Source organism: Mytilus galloprovincialis, chromosome 1 (assembly GCF_965363235.1).
Source record: "Mytilus galloprovincialis chromosome 1, xbMytGall1.hap1.1, whole genome shotgun sequence".
Taxonomy (NCBI): Eukaryota; Metazoa; Mollusca; class Bivalvia; order Mytilida; family Mytilidae; genus Mytilus; species Mytilus galloprovincialis.
In genome coordinates, this window is record NC_134838.1 from 80,922,395 (window position 1) to 80,936,431 (window position 14,037).

Consider the following 14,037-nt stretch of genomic DNA (forward strand, 5'->3'; position numbering starts at 1 on the left):
ATCAATGTGAAAAAAATAAATCACCTTTGATGGTATTTTATGAAAACACTATTTGATCAAAATATACGAAAATAGTATAATTTTAACGGGATAACAATCGGGAGTAGAATAACACTTTAAAATTGTATATAAAATCGTAAATTTTAAATTTTATGGAAAAAAATGGTGGGCCACACCGGTTCTACAGCAATAAAGAGGGGAAGCTGAATGGACCGAATTTAAATTGGTCTGCATCATCTCAGCACATTATAGTATAAACAAATTGGTAGAACTAGTTAAATGTATCTTTTGAATATACTTACATGCTTTAGCTGTGAAAGCAATCGACATAAACGAGAAAACAAATCTGTAAGCGTATCGTCTCTTTTAACAACAATGGCGGAATTTTCTCATCTCGATCCTCCTTCATCCCAGGTCACATCATAATCCCAAGCACTTCCGGTGGCCAAGTGATTTCATTGGCCGTTATATAGACTCTACTAGAGTTGCCAATCTCTTGTATTATATGTCTCTGGCAATAGCAAGAAATTTTCAATTGGAGTTATCTTTCTTTGTCCAGAATAGTAGTTGAATCAACTTAAATCATTGTTTTATACAATATACAATGTATATTCACTTTTAGTGAGAGAAGGGGGAGAAGGGATTTAAAATTTTTCTCATTTCAGATTTTATAAATAAAAAGAAAATTTCTTCAAACATTTTTTTGAGAGGATTGATATTCAACAGCATAGTGAATTGCTCAAAGGCAAAAAAAATATTTTAAGTTCATTAGACCACATTCATTCTGTGTCAGAAACCTGTGCTGTGTCAACTATTTAATCACAATCCAAATTTAGAGCTGAATCCAGCTTGAATGTTGTGTACATACTTGCCCCAACCGTTCAGGGTTCAACCTCTGTGGTCGTACAAAGCTGCGCCCTGCGGAGCATCTGGTTGAGTTTTGGTCCCTTTTTATTTGAGCTATATTTGGTGGATGGAAATATTTTTTGATGTACATGTCGTTTTCACAGGTTTTATTTGACCTTGACCTCATTTTCACGGTTCATTCCTGATTGTTTAGTTTTTGTCTTTTGTTCTGTTTTTGTCAAGCGGCCAGGGCCGTAACTACCTATGAGGCAGGGGAGGCAACTGCCTCCCCTGAATTTTCTACACCAATTTTTTTTAAAGTAATAAAATGAAATACTGACAATATGTATACGAAGAACTGGAATTTATATTATAAACAACACAAGTTTACAGTTTTAACAGTGTTATCATGATACGTGACATATCTGTTATTTTCCGGATTTTTGATCGAAAGTGAACCGTTTCAGTATTTAAAAAAAAAATCATGTGGCCGCCCGTCTGTTATTCAGTATTCGTTTGAGAATACATATGAAACTTTGCAGCAATGCTTTCGACAATTTTGAATAAAACTTAACTATTCACATTTATTTAGGGGCTCAATTAAGCAGAGGAAGTTCCCTTTGTATTGTGAATCTTTTATAATATCGGAAATTTGTTACCGGCTGTATCAGCTGTTGGGTCAACGTCACCCAATCGTACGAGAACATTATGGTCAATGCCTTAGTAGTTAAACACTCCCATTCGTTGTAGAAGGGACTTTCTATACTAAGTATATACTAGTTTAGAAAATCCCTGATTGTAGTTATATACATGTCTGTTCAGCTTTCAACAATATTGAAATTCAAGGTCCTCGATAAAAAAAGATCTTGCGTTCTATGATCTTGCTGTATATATATATATTTAACTTACCAGTTTGATTTCTAACAAAAATATCTTTAAATACAGATAATAATTGTTTGCATAAAAATTGCTTCCAGGATCCAGCAATACTGATGTTTCTTTGAGTAAGGAAATCGAAGGAAAACGGGTGATTTTTAGCCATTTCACTGAGAGAAAAAAAATCGGCGGGGGGCTGCGACCCCCAACCCCTCTATCTTAGGGGCCTCAGTCGGCGGCCCCCAAACCCTGCCTCCCCTGAATTCAAACCCTAGTTACGGCCCTGGAGCCTGTGATAGCTTTACATGGGGATAGCGATCCGGCGTCTACAGCAGGAGCGGTGTTGGCTTACTTCTGCTTACTTCTTAAAAGCTTTATATTTTAGAAGGTGGAAGACCTGGGTACTTCATACTTTGTATATACATGTATAAGCCTCATTACGAAGTTTCCTTCTGTTAAACATCCAGTGTCCTTGACCTCAATTTCATGGTTCAGTGACTACTTGAAAAAGAACTTTTAAGTTTTATGTAGTGTTAATTTCTCTCTTATTATGAGTAGTAGGTTAACTATATTTGGTATGTGCGTATCTTGCAAGGTCCTCACACAGTTTGCACTTGACATGGACCTCATTTCATGGATAAGTGGATAAAGTTTGATGGTCTAGTATATTTGGTGTATGGAAGGATTGCCAGGTGTCATCTGACCTTGAACTCATTTTCATGGTTCAGTGGTTATAGTTAATGTTTAATTTCTTGGTTAATTCTGTTTCTTATAAACTACAAGCAATAGGCAATTATATTCAGTGTATTGAATGATTATAGGTGTACATGTTTTTCTCATTTGGTTTATATGACCTTGACCTGATTTTCTTGGATCATGTTAAGTTGATGTAATAGTTGTAGTAAAGCTTTTTATTTAGGAATATCACCATAATATCAATGCTTAGTAAAGAAGGTGAGACATTTCAGGTGTGCACTCTTGTTCTTATACTATAAGCAATAGGTTAACTTTATATTTTTATTGAATGGTTATAAGCTGTATATGTCGGTCTAGCAGGTATCATCTGACCTTAACCTCATTTTGGTCAATGGTAAGTTTTCATGGGTAATATAAAAAAGATGTGGTATGATTGTCAAAGAGACAACTTTCCACAAGAAACCAAATGATACAGAAATTAACAACTATAGGTCACAGTACGGCCTTCAACTATGAACAAACCCCATACCGCATACTGGCGCATAGTCAGCTATAAAAGTCCCCGAAATTGCAAAAGTAAAACAATTCGAACGAGAAAACTAGCGGCCTAATATATGTACAAAAAATGAACGAAAAGCAAATGAGTAACTCATCAATAAACAACAACCACTGAATTACAGACTCCTGACTTGGGACAGGCACATAAATATAGAACGTGGCGGGGTTAAACATGTTAGCGGGATCCCAACACTCCCCTAACCTGGGACAGTCGCGTAATAGTTCAACATTAGAACGAACTATAAAATACCGTTGAAAAAGGCTTAACTCATCATATGGATATAAACAGAAATGCTACACAGAGTGGACGTGGCCAGGTACTTGTATATCCAAACAACAAAAAGACATTAGGTACAGATCTAAGAGATCTCACAGTTACTGCCAGCTAGTTCAAAGCCACTTACATCTAATAAAACAATCATGCATCTAAGACTACATTATCAATCAGTACACATCCAACATCCAATGAATTTAGTGTAAAGACATCATTAAAACAGTCAGAGAGAAAAAATGACCTTGTGCAATGTCAAGATATAGGTATCGACAGATTGTATATTCATGACTCGATGTGTATACTACTATTACTAACAATTTGTTTCCCATATTTAAATCACATCATGTAGAAGTGAACCTTATGTGTTCCTCTCATAGCTATCAAAAATCAAAAATGTGGAACATAATTTATAGAACCCAACTGAATGGGAAAAACTGAACTCATTTTGCCAGAAAACACACAAACATCCAACATACTATCCACACTGATCTATTTCCACAACTCCACACTTGTAGAAAAAAAATCCCTTTATCCTTATCTTTTCCGGAATGATAAGCTATAAAACAGCAAGCTTTTTAGAAAAGCAATTACTTGTTGTTACCTGCAATTAATAGGTAAAGTGATACAAAACATAACAATACAAAACTCGTAGAGCATATACAATGGCGACTGCTGAAGTATTAACTTCCTGTATAAAGGATGACGATATAATAACGTGTACAATTTGTCTAGAACAGTTTAATAATCCGAAGTATTTACCATGTTTACATACATTTTGCGAAAGTTGTATTGCCACATATATTACTTCCGTGTTTGAAAAAGACAATACAAGTATTGGTTGTCCAGTTTGTAGAGCTAAGGTTTCTGTCCCTGCTGAAGGAATAACGCCAGAGGAATGGGCAAAACAGTTGCCTCTGAATTTTCTCCTTGTCGGATTAATCGAAAAACATAAAGTAGAACGTACAGAAAAGATATGCATGTCATGCGAACGATTTGATGTTAATACGAAATCAGAAGCGTCTTCCGTGTGTATTGATTGCTCTGACACTCTTTGCGCAACATGTACAAGATGTCATAAAAGTAGTAAATTAAGTTCAAACCATGAAATTGTTCCAATATCAGACATTTTAAAAGACGGCTATGCTTTGAAATCATTTAAGAACATGTGCTCCGAGCACAAAACTAAAGAGCTGGAATTATTCTGTGTAGATCATGATTGTCCATGCTGTTCAATATGTGTTTCAGTCAAACATAGAAAATGCAAAAATGTTCTGACTATCGAGGAAGCTGCTAAGAAATTCAGAGAATCAAACACCGTAAGCAAGACTACAAACGAGGTTAGTGCTTTATTGGCAGATTTAGATGCTGTGTTGGAATCTGAAAGAAGTTCTTTAGTTGACATTGGCGCTACTTACAATACCGAAATGCAGAAATGCGATCAATTTTGGAAAACATTACTGCAAAAGATTGAGGAACTTAAAAGTAAATGGACAAAGGCATACCAAAAAACATACCACAGTGAACAGGCTAAACTCGAGTTATCTATTCGTGATGCCGAGAATAGAAAGAAAGCTGTCACAAATACTAAGCAAATCTTGGAAGCTACATTAAAAGAAGCTTCGGATGTCCAATTAATGATTGAAATTAAAAAATTGAAGATTTATATTGAAAAACAATTTAGAAGTTTTGAGAGCACTCAAAATACATACAGCAAAATAGAGTTTCAATTTATTGATAGCGTAGATGACATTGTCAAAAATATTGAAGAAAAAATAGTCATTAACAATGATAAAATTCCACAAGTTTTACATTTTTCTAGCACCAAATGTGTTAAAAATGAAATTAAAGATGAATCTTTTGATGATTATGACGATTCTGATTCAGATACTATTAGCAAAAATGATTCCTCTTTGAACACAGGTCATTCGAAGGGTATTGATTCTAAATGTAGGAAAACGAGTATAGGAATGAAGAAGTCGGAAATAAAAAAGAGGTGGAGAATAGAACAACGCAGGAAACTAAGGGACTTAGAACATTATAGCACGCAAACAGATAAAACGAAAAGTGAATTTGTCAGATAGAATTTAGCAGCGCTTGTCGAACATTCATTTTTTGTATGCATAATTATTTTTAATAAAATTTGTCTATTATTATATCGTAATAAAAGGTATCACAGATGACTACGACAGTTTCTGCTTAATTTCCAGTATCATTACAGGCCAGCGGATGTTCATCTTGTTCTTGTGCTATGAGTAATTTCACTTGAAAATGTCAGTGTTAATGACGCTATCAAATGTTAAGAAGAATACTGGAAATATCGTGAACCCAAAGATGAAATATTCCAATTAAAATGCCATGCTATCATTTTACTTATATTGATCACTTTCGTTTCGTTCTAAGTATATCACCAGGTGAGATAGTGGACGGTTCCGTCTGTCTGGCCTTATGTCGGTCACTCAGTAACTCACAAAAGGTCAACAACGAGTGTTTATACTTTTAGAAATTTACAATAAGGCTTCAAGGTTTAAAAAAGTGTGATTTTTTTTTATTTGAAAGATTTTCTTTTCTCAAAAACTGCGAACCAATATTTGAAAAATTCTTTCGGAAGTTCAGATCATAAATGCTTTTCCACTTGATTTGAATTTTAACTTTTTGATTTCGAGTGTCGATGATTCATTTCAGAAGAGATCGACGTGCATCATAATTATAAGTCTTGTCACGTTAATTTATGAGAAATCAGTTTGTTATTAATAATTCGAAATGAAAAATTCAAACGCTATCTGAAGAATTATGCTGCCCTAAATGATGCTATATTTCCAGAAAACACATAGTTTTTGGGGACCTATATATAGCTTGCTGTTCATTGTGAGCCAAGGCTCCGTGTTGAAGACCGTATGTTGACCTATAATGGTTTACTTTTACAAATTGTGACATGGAAGGAGAGTTGTCTCATTGGCATTCATACCACATTTTCTTATAACTATCTACATACATTCCACGAAAAGCCATCTTGTACTATATAATAAAACTATCCTTTTGGCTAGACATCAATCATCAATCTTTTAATTCTAAAAAAAACCTCACCCTAGCCACACAAACACATACACACCCAATGCCTATAGTAGAAGTTCTATTCTGTTCATACTATCGTAACAAATTTCTATTTGTTGTTCTAGAAAACATATTAGTAAGACAAGGTCAATAAATAATTGAAGCAAGGAGAATTTTTACTATATTTTTTGTGTGTGTGTTTTGCCGACTCTATTATCTTCAAAAGTATAATATATATAATAGAGATAGAGAAACATTAAAACGAAATCAAAAACGAAATCAACACATGACATGGGTAAAATCTCTTTGTTCTTACTGTGCTATAATGATAATCTGAATAATGCACAGCTAAGGTGTGCATTAACTACCTCAGATATAATTCACAGTTCAAATCTATGTTTACCTTTAGGGGCGTTTCCTGGATTCTGAAAAAGGTGTGACATGTAGTCTATTCTATAAAATCAAAAAATATCAACAATCGTAGCGAGACTAAAAACGTTTCGTTCTCCAATTCAAGGATGAACAGCTCCCAAAAAAAAAAAAAAACAAACAAACAAACAAACAAACAAACAACAACAAACAAACAAACAAACAAACAAACGAATCCGCCATCTGACTTGAAGTTACAAAAAAGTTGATAAATTAAACACTTTGTACAAACATCGTAGTTTCAATAAGAAAAAATGATGGATTGATTGTTGATGTTTTAACGTCACTTTTAAGCGCCACATTTCGGCTATTTCGTGGCGCCCAGTTTTTATTAGTAGAGGGAGCAGGAGTGCCTGGAGAAAACCATTCAAATGTGATATAGGAAAACTAACAGTCCTAATCAATTAATATTGGAGTCGAAAACCCCAGCACGGGCGGAGTTTGCCCTGAAACCCCCAGTGTTGACTGTCTAGTGATTACTTTAGAAGAACTACTTAGACTTCTTGGCAAACGAGGCCCTTGATGAAAAAAGAAAGGTTTCTAAATTTATCTAAACTGGGACATGAAATTTACTTAATTTCCAATAATCATCTGTAATTAATCGACAATTTAGATTAGATCACTTATTTTTTTATCAGGATTTGGCTTGAAACAGTATTAAAGTTTTAAAACTTTTAATTATAACATACCATTGTTTATTAGTTTATTCCCATCAATCATAATGTCTATTTTAGTCATTTGAATTTTTATAAGAAGTGAATATATATTTTTGCAATCAAGAAAGAATCCACATTTCAATAAAATATATATATTTTTAATTTGTTTACGTTGAAAAAGTATGTTTTGCCCTGTGTTGAAAAATACTTTAAAAATTGACCAAAACTTACTTCAACTTACAAAATGCCCCAAAACAACATGTTGATATTATTTTTGATGACACTGTAAAGTTTTTAGCTGTTGGTCTAGCTTTAATGTCTTACAAGGATAGTTGGTAACATTTACTTAGTAGAAGAATTTATGATTTGCATTTTTTTGTTTTTTTTGCCACATGTTCAGAACAGGCAACATTATTTGGATAAGATATAAACTGCAGTTTAAATAAAATTGTGCAAATTAAGAGACCCATATTATTTAATTTGAGCTCATTTTATCTTAACACTGGAAAAGCACTTTTCCATCGAAAGACCCCCTTTTAATGCAATTTTCAGCAATAGATCTTTATTAAAGTTCATTTTCTCCCACCATACCTTAATATGAAATAATTCAAACTACTTTTTTAATCTTTCCATAAGTGATTCCCATCACTTTGATTAAATGCAGACGTTGTACTTTTAAGTTTTAAAGTGTTAAAGCTCTGACACCGTCAAGTCATTCTTTCAAAATAATTAATAAAAAAAATAAAAGAATTCATAATGAAAAAAAAATGAAAAAAACATTAACAGGTCTCACCCACTTTCAAGCAAATATACGAAAGATCAAAGCCAGAGTACAACCAACAAAAAAGACATTCTGAGGTAACTATGAGACATCAAAGGATGACCAAGACAGGTTTTAAATAAATTCAACAAACTTATAATTTTTAGGGCCCTTCATAGCTTGCTGTTGGTCTGAGCCAATGCTCCGTGTTGAAGGCCGTACCTTGACCAATAATGGTTTGTTTTATAAATTGTTACTTGGACGGAGAGTTGTCTTATTGGCACTCACACCACATCTTTCTATATCTATATATGTCACCACATAATCAAAAGAGGAAACACCACCTTAGAAATCCATACCATTCGAGTACAACTCGTATGCGAGTAGCAACAAGACAACGTCAGAACGAGAACGAGTGCGCGTTTCGTTAATTTTGAATATAAAGACAATCAAAAGATATATTAACTTTAAAATCAAGCTAATTTATAACCTAATTCTCTGTATCTAAGAAGATACATTTTGTATGTTAAACTAAGGATAGTAGTGTGTGGTTTTGCTTTAAAGTAATGCCAGTTAAAAATGAATTTGAGTCAAAATAAAAAAAAAATTCTAATTAATACTTTTATATATCCATTAAAGAATTTTAACGTACGTTACTTTAGCCTTTTTATTCATATTCAATTTTATAGAGGTCTCCGAATTTGATAAACTGCAGAAATCTTTGTAATGCATTTGTCATAAGTAAGAAAGGTACTATTTTTTTTAATTAAAATTTCGAATCACATTACAGTCATGACGGCAATCTAAAGTCAGATTTTTTTTCTCGCGAGGTGTAAACTTAATATCTTTTTTTGTCATCTGCTTGGCCAGGTTAATTTTTTCCCCCATCAAATTGGGGATCAGGATTAAAAAAAATAGAAATAAAATACTTCCCTCCCCTTTTTGAAGTTATAGGATTGTTCCCTGATCTTAGTATTTTTTTGTCCATTGCCTTCATATAAGTATCGACAGGATGCATTATGTAGGACCATACGTGTTCATTACGTGTAGTGTGAATGATTAGCACGCAATTAATAGCTGATTATTTGTTTGTGGGTAGAGAATCAAATACGCGGACATTTAAAACATATGATATAGTTCTTGAACTATCAAGTTGGTATATGTTAGTTATACTACAAAGATAAGGTGACCTGTTTCACCCGAATGACATTTAGGGGTTAATTTACATGAACATTTTTAATGATTTTTTTTCATGCTATAAAGTTAATTATGAGGAATTTGTCAGTCCATATGATTTCTCGAGAAGTAAAGTTCTTTCCTGTAAATATTCCGTTACGCAGTGAAAGGTTTGTTATTTTTTAATCTTATACGAATTTTACCGGCTTTCTCCTTAATCTTCATGTTATTTGAAGAATTTTAGTTTGAAGGGCAGACCTTTGATTTGCTTGCTACATATTTTTTTTATGATTTGCATCTATACATTCGAGTAATTTATGCATGACATTTTACAATTATTGAATACTGCATGTTGCCATTATATGTCCTTTCGGGATATCTTTGATTTCAGTTGGTGCTATCTCTTTGGCGTATACCCAACATCTACTTCATTCGTTCATGTTTATAGTTCCGTTAGATTCATTTCAAAATCCGTCCGGGACAAATTAACTAGAAGGGCTATTACGCATAGATTAAGTGAAAAAAAATGAAAAGGGGGGGGGGGGGGGGGGTAAATATGTTTTAGAATATAACGTTTGATTGGTTTCACTTTGTTTAATAAATATGAACACACCTTTTTGATTTTCTCTTTGAAATATTCTTCGACATCAGTTTTTTTTTCTCAATCGATTTATGACTTTTGAATACTGGTACCGTATACTACAGTTGCCTTTATAATACACGTAGTCATAAGGATCTGAATTGTTCCGCTTCTAAAATTGTGAACGGTTTTGAGTGTACTATTTGTGGACGGATCTAAGTCGAAATCCCACAAAGACTTAAGGAGAGAGTGAATACTCACCGCTCTAATTATTGTAAAAAATCCTGATAACAATACATTTCTCAAAATACACTTTCACCAGCCTGATCATTACATTGTTTCTAAACAGGTCACGGTTATAGTTGAAATCTATCACTCAACAAAATGATCCCATACATAGTACACTATATGCCTTACAAAAGCAAGAGTTCTGAATTGGATAATTGAGATGGGTTATACTATAAGATACAATTTATGATGTCGGTATTTTGTCTAGCACCAAATGTAGAGATGTTAACACATCAAAATTATTTGATCATACCATTCAGAACATCACCGAAGACAAAAAGAACAATCATCTTGCATAGCTCTTTAATTTCACTTTTAAATGCCAGTATATTAATGTTGTTCTGGTACCTTAGGAACCCACTTTCCAATGAATGCACACATCTTATTAGTTCTAGTGAAATTGATATTAAAGGTAAATGCTATCAAAAGAAGACGGTCTGTTTCATATCTTTACATTACCTCAATAATGTCACAGAATGACGGCTTCAAACTAAAATCTGTGACAAACTTTCCAATTGTCAACATTAAAAGAGTGGCGAAAGATACAAGAGGACAGTCAAACTCATTGATTAATTGTCGAAGTGTGACATCTGGTACAGTAAATTGAAACCTTATATGCTATTATAATTGATGCATGCATTGCAGGAGATGCTAACCTATAAAACTTTTTTGTAGAAATTTAGTGTTTATGTTGTTCCGTTGTTTTCCTCTTACAGTTGATGAGTTTCGGTCAGTTTTGAATGTGACCCTGCATTATGACTATGAAACAGCTATATACTACTTTGCTTGTCTTTACTGTCTGGCGTACTAAGTTATAATCCTGGTACCTTTGATAACTATTTACACCACTGGGTCGATGCCACTGCTGGTGGACGTCTCGTCTCCGAGGGCAGGGCCGTAACTAGGGTTTGAATTCAGGGGAGGCAGGGTTTGGGGGCTGCCGACTGAGGCCCCCAAGATAGAGGGGTTGGGGGTCGCAGCCCCCCCCCCCCCCCGCCGATTTTTTTCTCTCAGTAAAATGGCTAAAAATCACCCGTTTTCCTTCGATTTCCTTACTCAAAGAAACATCAGTATTGCTGGATCCTGGAAGCAATTTTTATGCAAACAATTATTATCTGTATTTAAAGATATTTTTGTTAGAAATCAAACTGGTAAGTTAAATATATATATATATATATATATATATATATATATATATATATATATATATATATATATATATATACAGCAAGATCATAGAACGCAAGATCTTTCTTTATCGAAGACCTTGAATTTCAATATTGTTGAAAGCTGAACAGACATGTATATAACTACAACCAGGGATTTTCTAAACTAGTATATACTTAGTATAGAAAGTCCCTGCTACAACGAATGGGAGTGTTTAACTACTAAGGCATTGACCATAATGTTCTCGTACGATTGGGTGACGTTGACCCAACAGCTGATACAGCCGGTAACAAATTTCCGATATTATAAAAGATTCACAATACAAAGGGAACTTCCTCTGCTCAATTGAGCCCCTAAATAAATGTGAATAGTTAAGTTTTATTCAAAATTGTCGAAAGCATTGTTGCAAAGTTTCATATGTGTTCTCGAGCGAATACTGAATAACAGACGGGCGGCCACATGATTTTTTTTTTAAATACTGAAACGGTTCACTTTCGATCAAAAATCCGAAAAATAACAAATATGTCACGTATCATGATAACACTGTTAAAACTGTAAACTTGTGTTGTTTATAATATAGATTCCAGTTCTTCGTATACATATTGTCAGTATTTCATTTTATTACTTAAAAAAAAAAATGGTGTAGAAAATTCAGGGGAGGCAGTTGCCTCCCCTGCCTCATAGGTAGTTACGGCCCAGGAGGTTATCACCAGCCAAGTAGTCAGCACTACGGTGTTGACATGTTTATCAAGTATGTGGTCATTTTTATAAATTCCCTGTTTACAAAACTTTGAACTTTTCGAAAAACTAAAGATTTTCTTATCCAAGGAATAGATTACCTTAGCCGTATTTGACACAACCTTTTGGAATTTTGAATCCTCAATGCTCTTCAACTTTGTACTTGTTTGGTTTTATAACTATTTTGACATGAACGTCACTGATGAGTCTTATAACGACGAAACGCCCGTCTGGCGTACACAATTATAATCCTGGTACCTTTGATAACTACACTGGGTCAATGCCACTGCTGGTGGACGTTTCGTCCCCGAGGGTACCACCTGCCCAGTAGTCAGCACTTCGGTGTTGACACGAATATCAAATATGTGGTCATTTTTATAAATTTCCTGTTAACAAAACTTTGAACTTTTCGAAAAACTAAGGATTTTCTTATCCCAGGAATAGATTACCTTAGCCGTATTTGGCACAACCTTTTGGAATTTTGGATCCTCAATGCTCTTCAACTTTTTACTTGTTTGGTTTTATAACTATTTTGATATGAGCGTCACTGATGAGTCTTATAAAGACGAAACGCGCGTCGGGCGTACAAAATTATAATCCTGGTACCTTTGATGACTATTGACGCACCTGTTGTTGTGATTCCTTTAGTTTATATTTGTAACCTTTTTGTCTATTACTAATCGATCAGAATTTTACCTTCATGCCTCATTGTACTGATTTTAAAGATAATTTATTTTGCAGTCAACTTGAAGATAAAGTTAGTATCCGGTTATAGTTCTCAGACATAAATGACTTTAACGAAATATAGACAGACGTATTTTTTTTCAATTTAAGTGCAATATCAAGAGCATAATTTTGAAAAACATTTCCCCCTATTTATATATTTTTCTTTAAGATAAATTTGAAAATAATCTTTTTCAAGTCAAAAGAAGAAGGCATCTAGAAATCATCAATATGATTATATATATAAAAAAAGTCTTGAATTAGCTGTCAAAAAGATTGTAAAGATTGTTTGGTATTGAATGTTTATTCTACATAAAGATAAATACCATTTCGGTCTATCATTGACAGATTTATGCATGACATTGGAACTTTGTATCTTGCCGGAGACAAAACAAAACAAAACAAAATGAATGTTTTCTCTTATCACAAAGCATAGATTACCTTAGACATATTAGGCACATCATTTTGGAACTTTGGGTCCTCTATGCTCTTCAACTTGTTTGGCTTTATAATTTTTTTATTTGATATGAGCGTCACTTATGAGTCTTATGTAGAGTAACACGCGTCTGGCATATCAAATTATAAGCCTGGTACCTGTGATAACAAATATACAAATATACAAATACAAATATTTTTTTGGCACACACTCAATTACAATAATTGGCAACGGCCCATACAACAAGTATACAAATAGTAATGATGCAGCAATTAAACAACACTACATAGCATATCATTGGACACATTTCGAACAATAAAATGTGCAGTTATAAATATATTAATTGATTGATTAATTGTTGGTTGCTTAACGTCCAGTGGCAAATATTTCGTGCATATTCAGAACGAGAACAAGTTCACAATAAATACAATAGGTAGGTTGATACAATAGAGGCCATCTGGGATGATGGTCGGGGAAATTTGGACTACCACTGGAAAATGAGGGTATATTGGATAGGGACAGAAATTTTGCCTTGCAACAGGCCACCTACGGACCCCCAAAGAGTTGTTGCAAGGGTTCTTAACGTGCGAAGAGCGTGGTCCTCTCTTTACACGAGGCATCGGATTTAACGTCCCCCTTCTGACCGGACGTGACTGCGAACTTGATACATCCCGCACAGCCAAACGGACGCCCCACTTCGGCAAGCGTTTTACTGTCGGTCGGGAGAAGACCAAGTGACCATATTTCTATACCCCAGTCACCCTTGGGGTATGAATATATCAA

General features: G+C 34.0%; 2 protein-coding genes across 2 annotated transcripts in view; both read left to right on the top strand.

Annotated features, from left to right (window-relative positions):
- The first annotated feature begins 3,905 nt into the window (after window positions 1–3,905).
- Window positions 3,906–5,421, top strand: LOC143046637 (protein meiotic P26-like). The gene has a single exon (XM_076219787.1). It carries the CDS (start codon window positions 3,913–3,915, stop codon window positions 5,329–5,331), a length of 1,419 nt encoding a protein of 472 aa, XP_076075902.1. The 5' UTR covers window positions 3,906–3,912; the 3' UTR covers window positions 5,332–5,421.
- A 4,050-nt stretch (window positions 5,422–9,471) lies between these two features.
- Window positions 9,472–14,037, top strand: part of LOC143085552 (sialin-like) — a 44,345-nt gene continuing 39,779 nt past the window's right edge. Inside the window, exon 1 of the mRNA XM_076261983.1 lies at window positions 9,472–9,492. The gene's annotated coding sequence lies outside the window, so the exon portion shown is untranslated. The remainder of the gene's footprint in view (window positions 9,493–14,037) is intronic.

Excerpts from the sequence above, each read along its gene's own strand:
- LOC143046637 (XM_076219787.1), top strand. The coding sequence starts at position 3,913 with ATGGCGACTGCTGAAGTATTAACTTCCTGTATAAAGGATGACGATATA.